We start from the raw sequence: 15,237 nt of genomic DNA, 5'->3' as shown, positions 1-15,237 counted from the left end.
TTCCGCACTATTGTCACTGATCTGCAGGAATTAGCGACCCTTCTCGTTTCCTTTTTAACTGTAACTGAAGCACCACCCAGTGGATCCACTAGGAACAGCAGGGAGCAGAATCCTGATGACAAGCACCCAAGTTTGTACCACTGCTGCTACTGCTTTTCACCTGCCAGAATATCCAATATTGTTTCACCAAATCCTCAGAAATTTCAAGGAAATCATATTAAAACCCAGTGTACCTGGTAAGATAATCACTGCTGTATGCTACTAAGGCAGGCTGTGAGTTGGGAATGATTCATCTGCTTTCATCAGAATAATTGGACTTTATCTTACACATATGGAAAAAGAAAAACCCTTATAAAATGCAGGTTTATTAATGGCACAAATTACAGTATTAAAAACCACTTTTTAAAGCATCTGTCTTTACCCATTTATCCTCTCTCATTGCTTCTGCAATGCCTGATTACCTGTACCAGATGGCCCTTCTGCACAGGGTCTGAACTGCTACTAATCAAACATGACACAGGTTTCTGTAACACAGGCAAGGAGACTTGGTTCAGCAGAGAAAAGTAAGGATCCCAAATGTGGGTTTTTCTTTTTAATTGTTTATAATTTAATTACTGTTTGAAATCCAGTGACACTGACATACATACACACGCACGCAGCCCCCACAGCAGAGGTGGGCAGGCTGGCGCTTCTGACCTCTTTAATAAAATACAGTACTAAGGGCTGCCGCTGCTACACACATGCGCCCAGGGAATTGGAAACTACAGTGATTCAATACTGAAACAGTACCACCAGAAAAAGAAAAAAATAAAGCGTCAAGTGTTCCCCAAGTCATAATTCTTAAAAACTGTTACAAATGCCCAGGGCTGCCACACAGGCCTTCGTCTCCCTTGGCAGTAGGGTTTGGAAGAGTTTGTGTTCTGCTACCCATGAGGATAGCGTAGCCAAGTGTGGCGGCATGGTGGCCCCCCCCCCCCCCAGCTGTGAGAGCAGTCTGTGCAGAGACTAATGCCCCCTCCCTGGAATGTTTCTGGCTATGGCTCAGTCCTCCTCGCTGCCGCTTCCTGAGCGGTCCTACATGGTGAAAAAACACAAGGGAATGCAGTGTTAGACTGGGATGAGGAAGTCCTTATTTTTATACATTTATTTACAACAGGACTTGAGGCAGCGTTTTTAAACACTGCCTTGTCAAAATGTGCAGGCAGTCACCTATGGAGTGCATAGTCAACTGTACAGTTCTAGGAGCTCCCTTCTCATTATGTATGAAAAGGAACTTTGGTTTAACTGTATGGTGCATCTCTGATCACACCTATGCTGGGCTCTGTCCTGATGACATTGATTTCTTAAATCTTTTGGGTCAGTGGTACGCAGTGGTTCCAATTTGGAACGAAGCAAGTAGGTAAACCCTCTAACGTGTGGGTTGTAAGCACTGTGGTTACCTCTTCCTGCTCTTCCTCGCTGTCATCGTCGCTAACCACCGGCTTGGCCCGGGAACCCCGACTGGTACGCCTACGCCCTTTCAGACGTTCTGCTACCTTCTCTTTCCTGCCCAGCTTAATCTTCACTTTTACAGAGCGAGCTGCAGAGAGCAGGAGTCATAGTCAGTCTGAAGCAGGGAAGGAAGCCAGTGTCAGCTGCTCCCACATCTGGGCCAATGTCAAAAGCTCAGAGGGCAGCAGTGCATGGCAATAGATTTTACTAGTTTTTAACAAGAACATTTACATACACCCTCCCCAATCCCAATCCTAAAATCTCGAAGTTTGCTGCTAAGAGGAGTTTCAGCCCCAGGCCCCTAGCTACGTACAAGCATTATCTGATCATCCCTAACACAACAGCATTGCTTCTGCCCTCAGCAAGGTCGACTCCCTTGCCCATTGCACCAGGCATCACCCAACTCACATTCAGACTCTGAGCCTTCCTCTTCCAGCTCTTCCTCCTCCTCGCTCTCCTCTCCATCAGTCTCCTCTTCCTTTTCAATCTTCTGTCGCACGCTGGTGAAGACAGACTGAAGCACGATGGAATCTTCATAGATCTGAAGTGAACAATAATGGGTGAGTGAGGGATGGTGCAGCATGCTCTGATATTAAACACTGTATTTTGCTTGCATCTTTCTATTTTACTATAAAGCCTTGGCAATGATTTCCTGTCCCTATTCTGCTACAATCTGGCTATTTGTGCAGAGATACCCAGCATCATTTCCCCCCACCCAACTTAGCCCTCTTGTGACCCACTTATAATGGACAGAGTAACTAGCTTACAATAATATAATGACACAGGCTGCGATAGAGAGGATTGGGATTATGTGTAGTAGTGGTGGACAAGAGGTTACGTACAAGTGTGTAGCTTACCAATGAGCCCTCCAAGTTAAAGGTCTGGGCATTCTGACACAGAAGCATGACGTCCTTCTCAAGGTCATTCAGGCTTCGGTACTTGTGATTTCTGATTCGCTCCTGAGAAGAGGCAAGGATTATAGCTTGTCTACTACATCGGTCTTCAGAGGACATTCCTAGCCCAGCAGGCACTTATAAAATTAGCTATGTACTAACAACAGACATTTTTCAGGTAATACTGACAAAATTCTGCACTGCTTAAGTGATCTTCACCCCACGTCACCACTCTGAAACCTAACGCTCTCAGAAAACAGGCCAGGCTCCTAAACAGCAGCCTTATAGAGAGACATGTACTATTTCACAATGAGACAAGACACACCTTGATTTTTTTGAAGTCTACAGGCTTGCGGATCAGTTCATAATACTCTGGCAGCTCCTTCCGAGATGGCAGCTGGATGAAGACTTCACTGAGCTGTCGCCCGCTGCTGCTGCAGGATGAAAGAAAAGTATTGGATTAAAAAGAGAATGACCCCTGTACCACTAACTATGTACTAACCAGCTGGCATGTCATCTTCAGTAAGGAGGCAAACACTAGGACAGGTGTCCCTGTACCCTACACGCACCTCTCCTTGTATTTTATCACAGCGTCCACGATCTTCTTCATCTTCTTAGTGAGGTTGGGTGGGTTAGGGGACAGCTTTTCGGCAGGGGGACGGCCACGCTTCTTCTGTTTCTTGTCCTCGTCCTTGTCACGACTGCGGGTGTTAGTGGTGGGAGTGGAACAACTGGGGTCAAAGTCCCGCTTGCGTTTCCGGGAAGACTTCTTCTGCCGAACCTCTTCCTCGATCTCCTCCAGCGTGCCTTCCTCAATGGCCTACGGAAGCAGTAGTGAAGCTAATGCAATCACAAGACTTCCTCAGCATATCACCTACTGCCATCCCTCCCACTTTATCCCAAACCCTTGGGTGCTCCTTCTTTTTTCATGGGCAGGGATGTGCACCCTGCTCAGATTGCTTATCACACAACATCTTGGCTTGTTGCCTTACAAACATGGGTGTCAAAGTAACAGAAAGTATATTGACTTATGTCCCTGAGCTGAGTGCAAATGGTTTTACACATACGCCCTGCGTCAACATCCTCTATACATGCATACAGACATAGTATCTGCACAATACCTTCAGCCACTGTTTCTCTGTCAGTGAGTCACTGTAATCCACCTCCTTGCGGTGCCGAGAGCCACGACCAAACATTTTCTCCTCCTCTTCCTCGCACGTCAGCCTCTCCACCTCCGCATCATCCTTGATAATCCAGGATGGCAGCTCATCTTCCTCAATCAGCCGTGGCTTGCGCTTGGGATTCCGTGCTTCTTCCCGCCTACGGTCCAGATCCATGCGCTGCATCAAGAGAGTTTCAGAGATGTAAGAGTCTGGTTCAGACACCAGAGTCAGAGTCCAGTCCCACCAGTTGTCCCAGACTAAAGTGTTGGGAAACAGTGTTCCACCATTGTTCTACTATTGCACCCCAGGCTCAGGGCTCACCATAAAGAGATCAAATTCCTCCTCATTTCTGGCAATCATCTGGTTTACCGTCTCATCATCTGGAACCTCATCTTCCTCCTATAAGATACCACACCTCATTACGCCGTTAAGGATGGACAAAATGAAGCACAATAACTTTCACCATGTACAATACACATTACAGCTTCATGTTCTACAGTCCACCAGTAGAGCACTCCTTGTTCCAACCACTTATTGCATCTCCTGGAATACAGTGTTAGGACTGGAAACTAGGAGTCCCGGTTCCAAGCCACCAGCAACCCAGGTGTCTTCACACCCAGTCCTATCCCCTCCCCCACTTGACCTTTAAAGCAAGCCGAGGAATCTTCATTTCCTGCCCTGTCGCCATTAGCAAAATTGGGGAGTCCTCATTCCCACTGTCTCCCCATCCTTGGGAGTCCTTGAACCCTCACCTTCCACTGTAATTCAGGAGCCCTCCCTGCTAGGTCCCTGCTCACCTCATCCTGCTCCTCATGCTCCAGGATGGCCTGCAAGAATGCTCGCCTCTCGTGGCTGGAAGATTTCTGGTCAAACATGCCAGCCTGGATGACCTTCTGATCCACATTCAGCTTGTACTTGGCAGCAGCAAGGATCTTCTCCTCTACACTGTTCACGGTGCAGAGTCGCAGGACGCGCACCTCATTCTGCTGTCCAATGCGGTGAGCCCGATCCTGGGCCTGCAAGTCCTATGGAGACAAGCAGGAATTTAACTGGTGCACACAGGAGCATTCTCGACTTTTACTGGAAGCAATTCTCCAGCATCATAGTGCAGGGATCTTTGAGCACCCACAAAATTCTGGTTTTCAAGAGGACCAAGTCATGCATCTTTACCTCCTCCTTATACCAACTGGATGTAAATTTGTCATGAGTATTCATTGTGGATATCCTGAACATCAGGCCCAGTGAGGACTGCTGATTCAACACACTTGTATTCTGTTGTAGTGCGGCCTGCAATCAGGACCAGATTTCAGTAATATTCATGGCCTCTACAAGCATCCACTTGGTGAAAGACCTGGATTAATTTGCACATTTTGTCTGCAGCCCTCAAGGTCTGGCGACTTCTCATGAAAGCAGGCCTCGAGCAGTGAATGATGGAGCTGGGTGTGTATCCCTCTGCTCACCTCTGCAGCTCAGCTTTTGTCTACCTGTTGCTTTCTGCTTTTGGAACAGGCTATGGCAGTTTGTAACATGACAGGTATCACTTTAGGCCTGGCTCTGACACACAATGACTCCCTGTTTGAGTATGAAAGTCTTAGAAGAATAATCCTTTATTCTTATGTTCACCTTTTGATTTTAAATACATTTTTGGCCTGGCAGTTTCTTCCTGTTCCTTTAAGCTACCAGCTCAATTAGAACCAGTGCCTTGAACGGTGGTCGAAGATATGGCAGCTGGGATTCAGTGCCAAGAAGTACAGAGTCATGCATCTGGGGTGTAGTAATCCAAAAGAGCTGTATGTGATGGGGGATGAAGAGCTGTTGTGTACAGAGCAAGAGAGGAACCTTAGGATGATTGTGTCTGATGATTTGATGAATGCGAAGCAATGTGACAAGGCAATAGCTAAAGCCAGAGAGATGCTGGGCTGCATAGAGAGAGGAATAACCAGTAAGAAAAAGGAAGTGATGATCCCTTGTACAGGTCCTTGGTGAGGCCTCACTTGGAGTACTGTGTTCAGTACTGGTGTCCATATCTCAAAAAGGATTCAGACAGGATGGAGGTGGTCCAGAGAAAGGCAACCAAAATGGTGTACAGTCAGTATTGGAAGACTTATGAGACGAGGCTGAAGGATCTGAATATATATTCCTGGAAGGGAGGAGGTGCAGGGGAGATACATGATACAAACCTTCAAATACCTGGCGGTTTTAATGATGTATGAACTTCAAACCTTTTCCGTTGGAAAGAAATCAGTAGAATTAGGAGTCACATCAGGAAATACTTCTTCATGGAGAGGGTGGTGGATGCCTGGAATGCCCTTCCAGAGGAGGTGAAGATGAAAACAGTGAAAGAATTCAAAGGGGCATGGGATAAACACTGTGGATCCCAAAAGGCTTGAGAATGGAAATGAGGAAAAAGGTGCATGGGGATAACTTGCTGATGTGGCTGTTACTACCCTTAGCCAATAAGCCTTTATGCAAACAATGTTAGGAATTATTAGGAAGGGAATGGTGAATAAAATGGAAAATGTTATAATGCCTCTATATCGCTCTATGGTGAGACTGCACCTTGAGTACTGTGTACAGTTCTGGTCACTGCATCTCAAAAAAGATATAGTTGCACTTGAGAAGGTACAGAGAAGGGCTTCCAAAATGATAAAGGGGATGAACAGCTCCCCTATAAGGAAAGGCTGAAGAGGTTAGGGCTGTTCAGCTTGGAGAAGAAACGGCTGAGGGGGGATATGATAGAGGTCTTTAAGATCATGACAGATCTTGAACGAGTAGATGTGAATCGGTTATTTACTCTTTCAGATAATAGAAATACTAGGGGGAACTCCATGAAGTTAGCATGGGGCACATTTAAGACTAATCGGAGAAAGTTCTTTTTCACTCAACACACAATAAAGCTCTGGAATTTGTTGCCAGAGGATGTGGTTAGTGCAGTTAGTGTAGCTGGGTTCAAAAAAGGTTTGGATAAGTTCTTGGGAGGAGAGGTCCATTAATGGCTATTAATCAGGTTTACTTAGGGAATGGCCACTGCTATTAATTGCATCAGTAGCATGGGATCTTCTTGGTGTTTGGGTAATTGCCAGGTTCTTGTAGCCTGGTTTGGCCTCCGTTGGAAACAGGATGCTGGGCTTATGCAACATCGTTCTGCTTTGATATGGAGGGGGGAGGAAGAGGAATTGGATTCAGGTGACAACCAACACAGGCCCTGACTTTTACAGTCTGGTGTACTGATACAGATATGAAGACAAAGGAAAAAGCACAGCACTGCTTCTATGGCCAAGACCCAAGGCAAAGAATGTTAAGCAGCATTGTCAATTTTCAAGGAGGCTCATCACCCAGTAAAAATGTTGCTAGCAGTAAATTTTTTATGGGTTATCATAAGGCTTGGGGACAACTGCACAGAGCAGCAGTTGCTACTCTTAAGAGAAACATGAGTATAACCTGCATGGCGCGACAGATACTATAATAAGTTTGCTGGGCAGACTGGATGGATCATTTGGTCCTTTTCTGTCATTACTTTGTTACTATATATATGTAATTACAGTCCGCAACCAGTGGCCACACACACCGGGCTCCCTTTGTTATCCAGTATAGGTCTTCCTCCCCCCAGGAGCTGTGAGCTCTGCCTCTGAAGCATCCTGACCCAGAAATTGAATCTATGTCCTCTGCAAGGCAGTGTACTTGCCACTGCGCCATCGGCAGTGGCCCCAGAGCTCTTAATCTTGGTGTATGGCAGAGTGTTTTGCTAACCTGATGTGGGTTCCAATCACTGTCGAAGATGATGACGGTGTCAGCAGACTGCAGGTTTAAACCAAGGCCACCGGCTCGTGTGCTCAGCAGGAAGATAAAATATTCAGAGCCCACCTCGTTGAAACTTTTCAGCAGCATGCCCCGGTCCTCTGCTTTTGTGGTGCCTACAAGAAACATAGCAAAGGGAAAGGTTCCAAAGCCCTGACATACACCCTGGGTGCCACAGATATCATAACACCTCCATCTAAGGCTGTGTCGCACACACTGGTTCCATCACACACACACACACAAGATGTTTTCCCACTGTCCACTGGCTAACCCCAGGCTATCAGGGTAGCTGCCACCTACCATCAAGCCGTAGGTATTTGAAACCACGGTAAGCAAAGTAATCCTCCATTATTGTCATGAGCGCTGTCATCTGACAGAAAAGCAGCACCTTGTGGTTGGTTGCACGCAACTTTGGAAGAATACGGTCTAAGAGCTCAAACTTGCCGGAGGCTCGGTACAGGTCTAGTCTGATTCATGGAGAAAGCAGAGCGGAAAAGCAATGAGAGTGAGTGTAGATTGTACCTGAGGCCCTACGCAGCTCATCGCTCCCCAGTGTGCACAGAATGCACATACCTGAGGCCAAACACACCTCATTACCAGCAACATGCATGAGCAGCCACATGATTCCCCATTTGCTCCCAAAGACGAGCTGCGCACACCACAGCCCCATCTCTTCCACTCACCCCTGCACAATTCCACCCGTGAATCCTAAATGCTCCGAGAAGGATTCCTAAGGCAGAAAAGAAAGGATAAGTGTATACACAAGATTCAGCATAAATAAAGCCATCATCAAAAATTCACCTCTGGAAACGAGAACCCTTCTGAAAAGAGCTCCATGACTAATGGGCAGGGTGGGGAGGAATTCTTCAAAGCAGTCTGTACCCCCAGCATGTTTTAACGCAAAAGAGAAAATATGTGGAACACCTGTGTGTGAAAATGACCCACAAAGTGCCCAGGGAACATCTATACCTGCGTTTCTTGTGGGTAGAAATAAAAATGCAATCTATGCATGTTATTTCCCTCCTCCAGCAATGTCTCCTCTCAATGCAGCTAACAGTACATGTACTGTAGAACCACGCGCTGAAATTTAGCCGAACCCCAGGAAGATGGTATTCAGATGGCTGATGAACACGGGGCAAATGCTTTGAACCGTTTCCCTTCCAGTGGGGTTTGCCGAGTCTGCTCTCACCTCGATCTGCTGGAACATGTACGGGTGGTTACAGATCTTCCTCAGCTGCATGATGGTGTTCATCAGTGTCTTGGTGCCACCTTTGCCCTGAGGAGACACGAGTTTATGAGGGGCATGGAGATGTTTGGCCAGCCACACAATAGTTCTGTGCAGCACGTAATATGTTATTAATTACCCGCAGACATACCTTTTTGTCTTTCTCGGAGCCATCGGTCAGCAGTACACCCTTGGCCTGCATGTGTCGGTACAGAACCCTCTGCAGTGCGGACATGTCACACTTAATGACGTATTCCACCTGGAAAAGAATGGGAACCAGCAATAACTCTGGCACCGTGGAATGGAATTTGGCTCTACTCCAGTCACTGATGTGAGGCAGGATCTGTCTGTAGTGATGGGATTAGAAACCAGCTCTCCTCCAATCACAGATAGGAGGCTAACTTTGTTTCTTCAGCTGCCATAGCTGCATGAGATAAGGGAGGTGTTTACCTGATGCAGGGGGTACTTCATGGACAGCAGTACAAATTAGTCACACAAAGGGGTGACGTCATCCTGCTGTATTGAGGTGGAAAAACTGTTGCTCTATCAAAGCTCCAAAGGTTGTACACTAAACTTTCTGAGCATGCGTGTGTGTTCCTGTGCTGCAGTCATCATGTGACCTCCCTTCAGACTTTCAATAGCTGAGCTTCCGTTTCTGGTAGGTGGGTGGGATTGTGTGGATAATTTATACTCCTGTATACCATTTTGAAAACCTTTTCCATTTGAAATGATGTGAAAATCCGGTTCTAGGTTTCTTTGCTGCTATTACAATCTCCTTTATTTGCTTTGTAAATGGCAAATATTCTATCATTCTGCTTTCAATGACAGAGACTGGGATATAACAGAGCTCCATCGTATCGCATCAGAAGATTCGGTATGATTGGCAATCAGACCGGTTCTGACTGGGATAGTCTTAAGCCATGGAAACTATACCTGGCATGGCCAATAAAGAGTTACCAAAAGTATTCTTGATTTCTTCTTCCTTTTTTTGACTGCTGTCTTTGTTATTAGAGGTATTGGCAGAAAAGCATACATCAGTGATATTTCTTGTATTGCCCAATTCCAAATCCTTAGTGCTTCCTTGCATAACCTTATAGAATCCAAAACACCAAAGAGCCTTGTCACCCAGTTATATTCTTTTAGTATTTTTAACAGCAACAAATACATTTTTCTTTGTAGGACCTTCTGGAGTACAGTTTATATAACCCACAAACTGCATTCACATACGAGTCCAACTTTATGGTAACATGGAATAGACTTAGTTTTTGGGTACTTGCCAGGTTCTTATGGCCTGGATTGGCCACTGTTGGAAACAGGATGCTGGGCTTGATGGACCCTTGGTCTGACCCAGAATGCCATTTTCTTATGTTCTTATTGCTTATTCTTAATCTTTATAAAATCTATTTCTGGATCACCAGATCTCTCAGTATCACCGTACTCAGGTCCAAGGTGGAGCAATCTTTCTAAATGACTATTTTTTCAAAAGAGAAAAATCTCAAAATCCAAAAACTTAGCTTAACACTCCAGTCATCACCCCGACATGGATCCACATTTCGATGTTCCATCTGCTTCAGGGGGCATCACCATACATCACATAACCTTTTCTTGTAATTAGTCAAAAAAACATTCTGTCAGAAAGACTTTCTTAATTTCCCAAATCCTCATAGTAATATAGTAACATAGTAATGACGGCAGAAAAAGACCAAAATGGTCCATCTAGTCTGCCCAGCAAGCTTCCCAAGGCAGTCACTGCTGCTCAGTGCAGGTTACCCCCCATGTTTCTCTTAAGGGTAGTACCTGCTGCTCCGTGCCGGTTAAGCTTTTTTATTTATTCCCATCACTCTTAATTCCAACAGGTTGATATGATTTTCTGATTCCTGTCTTGTCCATGCTCCCAGGAAAAAAAGTCTTTCAAATGTGCTCACCAATTGTGATGAGAAACATCTGTTGTCCATGCGGAGGAAGCAGTGGACATCCAGTGTTGAGATTAGATAGTATTTTCCATCAAACTAAACTTTTTATCAGGCTGGGTGTGATTGATGAAGCTAGTTCCATTGCATTTTGAGATGCCATTGTGCTTGTGTCGTGAAATTTTCTAAGAGGTACCACATAGATAGCAGCTGCCATGCTCCAACAACCACATGAATGTTCCTGTGGTAACCCTTTTGCTGGATGATACTTTGTTGATTATTTCCATCAAATGTTTCCTTCTTTCTTTTGTTAGAAAATCCAATTGCAATATTGTATCTACAGTTGCTTCTTTGAGCTCTAGTTTCTGAGATGGATTAAGATTTGATTTTTCCCAAATTTATTATAAAGCCCAAATTTTGAAGAAAATTTGCAACACAACGTATCTCTCTTATAGACTGATTGTAAGTCATGCTCAATATTAGCTAATCGTTCAGACAGGGAAAGATTAGAATGTTCTTCTCTCTTAGATGTGCCGCAATGACTGAAGGGAAGAACCTTGTACTGATAATGCTAGTTTCCAAAGGTGAAGCAAAGGAACTTTCTGTGAGATTTGTGAATTGGGATGCAAAGCTATGTGTCTTTTAAAACTAAAGTGGTTAAGCCAATTGCTTTTATGCTAGAGAGACAGAATGGCTCCTAATGAATCCATTCTGAATTTTCCCTTCTTGAGGTATATATTTAGTTCTCAAAGATCTAAAAGTGGTCTTTGTCCTGTTTTCTTGGGGACCAGGAAATTTCCTGTTTTTCTGGGACTCATTCTGTTGCCTGCAATTGCTATAGAGAATGTATTTCCTTTGCTAGCATTAATCATTGATTCTTCGAGCAATGTAGTTCTTAAGGTTTTTGAGGATAAAGACGAGATCTCTTTACTTTCTTTAATACCCAGTTGTCTGCTATTTTGCTCCACCCTAGATACACCCCTGCAGTGATCTCAGCCCCTCAGTATTTCTCTGTCTCCAGCAGATGGTGGGACGTACTCACCATGGGGATCGCTGTACCTTTTGGAAGAAGAAATCCTACTTTTAAAATAGAGAAAAGATTGAATCCCGCTCTCCTGCAGTGATACCTAAAGGTCCCTCTCCCAGTTGAGAATTCCTGAGATCCTTCAGAGGTGTGCCTTGGTCCAGTAGCTGGTTCCCGGCATGGATTTTGCTGCTGAAGCAGCTGAAAGGCAGTGTGTGAGGGAAGCCGAGCACGGAAGTGACAGTCAAAGCCCTCTCCCCACCCCCACCCCCGCCCGCAGCCAGAGACCACCTCTGTACTCAACCGGTAAGCGCTGAGCCCAGGTAAATTTAAACAAAAACAAAAAAAAAAAGAGAGAAGAGGATTTCCTCCAGATTCAAAGACGTTGGAAGGGTTTCGGTAAGACTTCCTCCGCTCTCCTTGCTCGGTGCGCCATACCAATGTCAGTCCCGATCCCGTTAGGGTAAGGGGAAGTGGGCTTATGAGTGGGTTGAGCAGCTCTCGGTAGGCTAAGCCCCATTTTAGGCTTGGTTGGCAACCCGCATGATAGGCTGCGGAGGCACCATCTTTCGTGCATTTTTGTGCTTATATTACCCACCATAGTATTTAAATATACGCATGCATGTCGGCTCTGCACATGTGCTGTATACATAATGCTGCGCACTTACATACGCGCACAACTTTCTAGACACAGAATACAAGTAAAGCTGAGCACATGGGCTATGTGTGCATCTCACTGAGGCCTGCGTAGGTGCTTGAAATCTGTGCATACATTTTTAAGCTTGAGTTGCCTGAACACGCAGTTACCATCACCAATGGCTCCGGCAACAAAGAAACATAAGTACATTTCTCTCTGTGCTACTTTTTATATTAGGGCTGCACAGTATGACCTGGATTCTTGCTTATGTCAGCACTGTGAGGAAGCCCAGGGAGAGTTGGCCTCCCCAGACTTTGCTAAGCCCGGCTCCACCCAATCAGAGGATGGGTCAACCACAGCCTTAACAGAAGTACACTGGATCTGAGTAGCCCCAGGACTGGGTCATCCATGGGAAAGGGAAATTTAATGGCATCTACCCCAGTAGCTCCTGAGCTAGGCATTGATCTGGCCACCTTCTCTTCGGTGGAACTCTTAAGGCCTTCGAGCCTTCATACGGGTGCAGTCTGCTACCTCACTTGCTCCTGCCCAGACGGAAATTCAGCTGGTAAGCCCTCCCTCTCCCAGGCCTATCCGCAGACCTCGCAACATGCCTCGCCTCACCAAGGGTATCCCTGGCAAGGACCCGGATGGCACAGACCAAGAAGAGGATCCAGATTCATTAGAAGAAGGGGAAATCCCCCCCGGTTTAGAATTGTATTGGACCATGTTACGTTTTTCCCAGAGACGAAGAGCTGGCCCTGGTTTCCCAGACCCTGAAGATGCTGGGAGTTCCTGGTGTGGACTCTTATGATGGAACCAAAGAAGAATCCCATTCTGATTTCCCTATGGAAAGCCTCTTGCTACTTTCCAGTACTGGAAGCCATCCAGGAGTTGATTGACCTGGAATAGGTTGCCCCAGAAGCAAGTTTTAAAGGTGGATGAGTGTTAGAAGCTCTAAACCCACTGGATCCAGCAGCGAGAGAACGTTTGTGTTTCTCTAAAGTGGATGCACAGATCTGTGCCTTCTCTAAGTGAACAACTATCCCAGCCGGAGGGAGGAGCAGCCTTAATGGATGCACATGATAGGCGGATGAAATCTATCCTTGATGCAATAGCAATGACCTTACAGATTGCTTCTTGTTGTGCCCTGGTAGCTTGTTCGTGCCTCCTCCTCTCTCAGGAGGTGAACGATTTGGGGGCAAATTACAGAGCAGTTATGGAACCCGCCACCCCCCTTTTAGCTGACGTGGGCTCGAACCTAGTCCGTACCTCGGCCAGAGAAGTGGCCTCAGTGGTGGCAGCCAGAAGACAGCTATGGCTGCGGAATTGGTCAGCAGACGCAAATTCCAAGGCAAATCTCACAAAGATGCCATGGGGCAAATCTCCAGTACCCCGGCTACCAGAAGATAAGAGAAAGCAGATACAGCGACCCTCGCCCATGAGGGGTCGATCCAGGGGCTCCCAAAGCTTTCACGTCTACAGAAAGTCGACATTTCAGAGGTCTCGGTCCTTTCAGGCTCAGGCTTGGGTTCAGGTTTGTCCTGAAGCCCCCAATGAAGTTTTGCCGACCCACTCTCGGAACGAAGAGATAGGGGTCGACTGTCCCTCTTCTACCAATGGTGGGTTGAGATTACTTTGGACAAATGGGTACTGGAGGTCATACAAGAAGGACATGTGCTGGAATTTCTCAGTACTCCTCGGGACATATTCATGATGTCTCCTTGCTGAGGTCACTGCAGGGGTATATCTAGGGTGACAGCAGCTTTGAAATCTGACTCTGTCTCCATCTGCTGGCAGGGGAGCAATTAACCCATTGGTCCTGCATCCATCTAGCTACACCCTAGGAAAATAATAATTTCCTACTGTATGAGATAAAATACGCCGATCTGTTTTGAAGATGAAGGCTGTGACATACATTTTTTGACAAAACCCTCCTATATTGTTTGCATGAAAGCTTCTGGGATAGGAGGAATATTTGGGAATACTTTCCCTGCAGTTGCTTCTTCTGGGGTCAAAGTAGGTAGAGACAAGTTCTTGTCGCATATGCTTCCTGCTAGTCATGTTTTAAAATTTCCATCGCTTCTCTTATCTTGTTCAGTTGGTGACTTGGATGCACTTCAATATCTCTTTAGCCACGGTGCTGATATCTACATTGTTAATTCAGCTGCTGTCGCTGAAGCTATTTCCTGCACTGAGTTTTGTGCTGAAGAATACTGCAACCCTGTAAGCGTGGATTGAGACAGCATGGAAACTGGTCGGTACCAACAGAAGAGCGAAGTCCAGTGCCAGCGGCTCTTTTGATGTTTTTGGAGCTGAAGCTCCTTGTGCTGATGTTGACGCTGCTGCAGCCTGTGCTTTTGCTTTCTGCGCCAGTACATTCAAGGATGGCTTCATCTTTGATGCCGCTTTGCTTGCTGACGTTTACCTTGAGGCATGTTTCTGCTCCGTTTCTCTTCGATTGACTCAACATTATGTCTTTTAGCAATTTCTTAAGCAACTTTCTCTCTTTTAATGATAATGCGCTAACCTCTCCTTTTAGTTTCATTTAAAATAAATAAATCAATAAATCCTTGGAGAATTTTCTGTCATGTTTTTTTAAATTGAAAAATTGGAGAGGAAGTTTCCTGAGAATAGTTTTAGAACAGGAAAAAAAAAAACAAATTTGAAAAAATAGCAACAACTAGTAATGTCCCCAAAAGTATGAAGAGAAATGAAGCAATTTCTCAAGAAAAACATGCCAAAAAATAAAAACCCTATAACGGCAGAGATATGAGAGAGCTACACAGATTTTTTCCTTCCAATCACCTCAGCAGATGTAAAAAAACCCCAAAAAACTGAAGAGAGCTCATATGACAGCAACAGCACAGGATCACAAGTGCTTGCCTGGAAAGCTTTACCCAGAACTTTTGGAGCTTGAGAGAGTGAAGTTTTTTCCCATGACAGCGCCTCAGGAGGACATCACCCATTTGCATGGCTATTTGTACAGCTTGCCTAAGGAAAAATAGGAGTAACACAAAACTAACTCCCTCCCTCCTAGGGTAGATGAGAACAACCGAGGAATGTGTACACCATGGCTCTCTGCTGGTACTTCACACT

At 45.6% G+C, this 15,237-nt stretch overlaps 1 protein-coding gene across 3 annotated transcripts in view; it reads right to left on the bottom strand.

The window, feature by feature from the left end:
* Positions 1–349: 349 nt before the first annotated feature.
* The window catches only part of SMARCA4 (SWI/SNF related, matrix associated, actin dependent regulator of chromatin, subfamily a, member 4), a 42,983-nt gene continuing 28,095 nt past the window's right edge, over positions 350–15,237 (bottom strand). For all 3 annotated transcript variants that reach the window (XM_029585058.1, XM_029585060.1, XM_029585059.1), the window contains 14 exons: positions 8,722–8,829; positions 8,535–8,621; positions 8,029–8,075; positions 7,646–7,812; positions 7,298–7,461; positions 4,345–4,572; positions 3,869–3,946; positions 3,506–3,724; positions 2,954–3,204; positions 2,710–2,818; positions 2,349–2,450; positions 1,900–2,032; positions 1,440–1,579; positions 350–1,074 (listed from right to left, as the gene is read on the bottom strand). In XM_029585058.1, coding sequence (XP_029440918.1) covers positions 1,042–1,074; positions 1,440–1,579; positions 1,900–2,032; positions 2,349–2,450; positions 2,710–2,818; positions 2,954–3,204; positions 3,506–3,724; positions 3,869–3,946; positions 4,345–4,572; positions 7,298–7,461; positions 7,646–7,812; positions 8,029–8,075; positions 8,535–8,621; positions 8,722–8,829 — 1,866 coding nt within the window. In that variant the 3' untranslated portion in view covers positions 350–1,041. The remainder of the gene's footprint in view (positions 1,075–1,439; positions 1,580–1,899; positions 2,033–2,348; positions 2,451–2,709; positions 2,819–2,953; positions 3,205–3,505; positions 3,725–3,868; positions 3,947–4,344; positions 4,573–7,297; positions 7,462–7,645; positions 7,813–8,028; positions 8,076–8,534; positions 8,622–8,721; positions 8,830–15,237) is intronic.

This window comes from Rhinatrema bivittatum, chromosome 19, assembly GCF_901001135.1.
Source record: "Rhinatrema bivittatum chromosome 19, aRhiBiv1.1, whole genome shotgun sequence".
Classification (NCBI taxonomy): domain Eukaryota; kingdom Metazoa; phylum Chordata; class Amphibia; order Gymnophiona; family Rhinatrematidae; genus Rhinatrema; species Rhinatrema bivittatum.
Note: the sequence above shows the minus strand (reverse complement) of the source record. Positions and strands in the feature narration are given on the sequence as shown.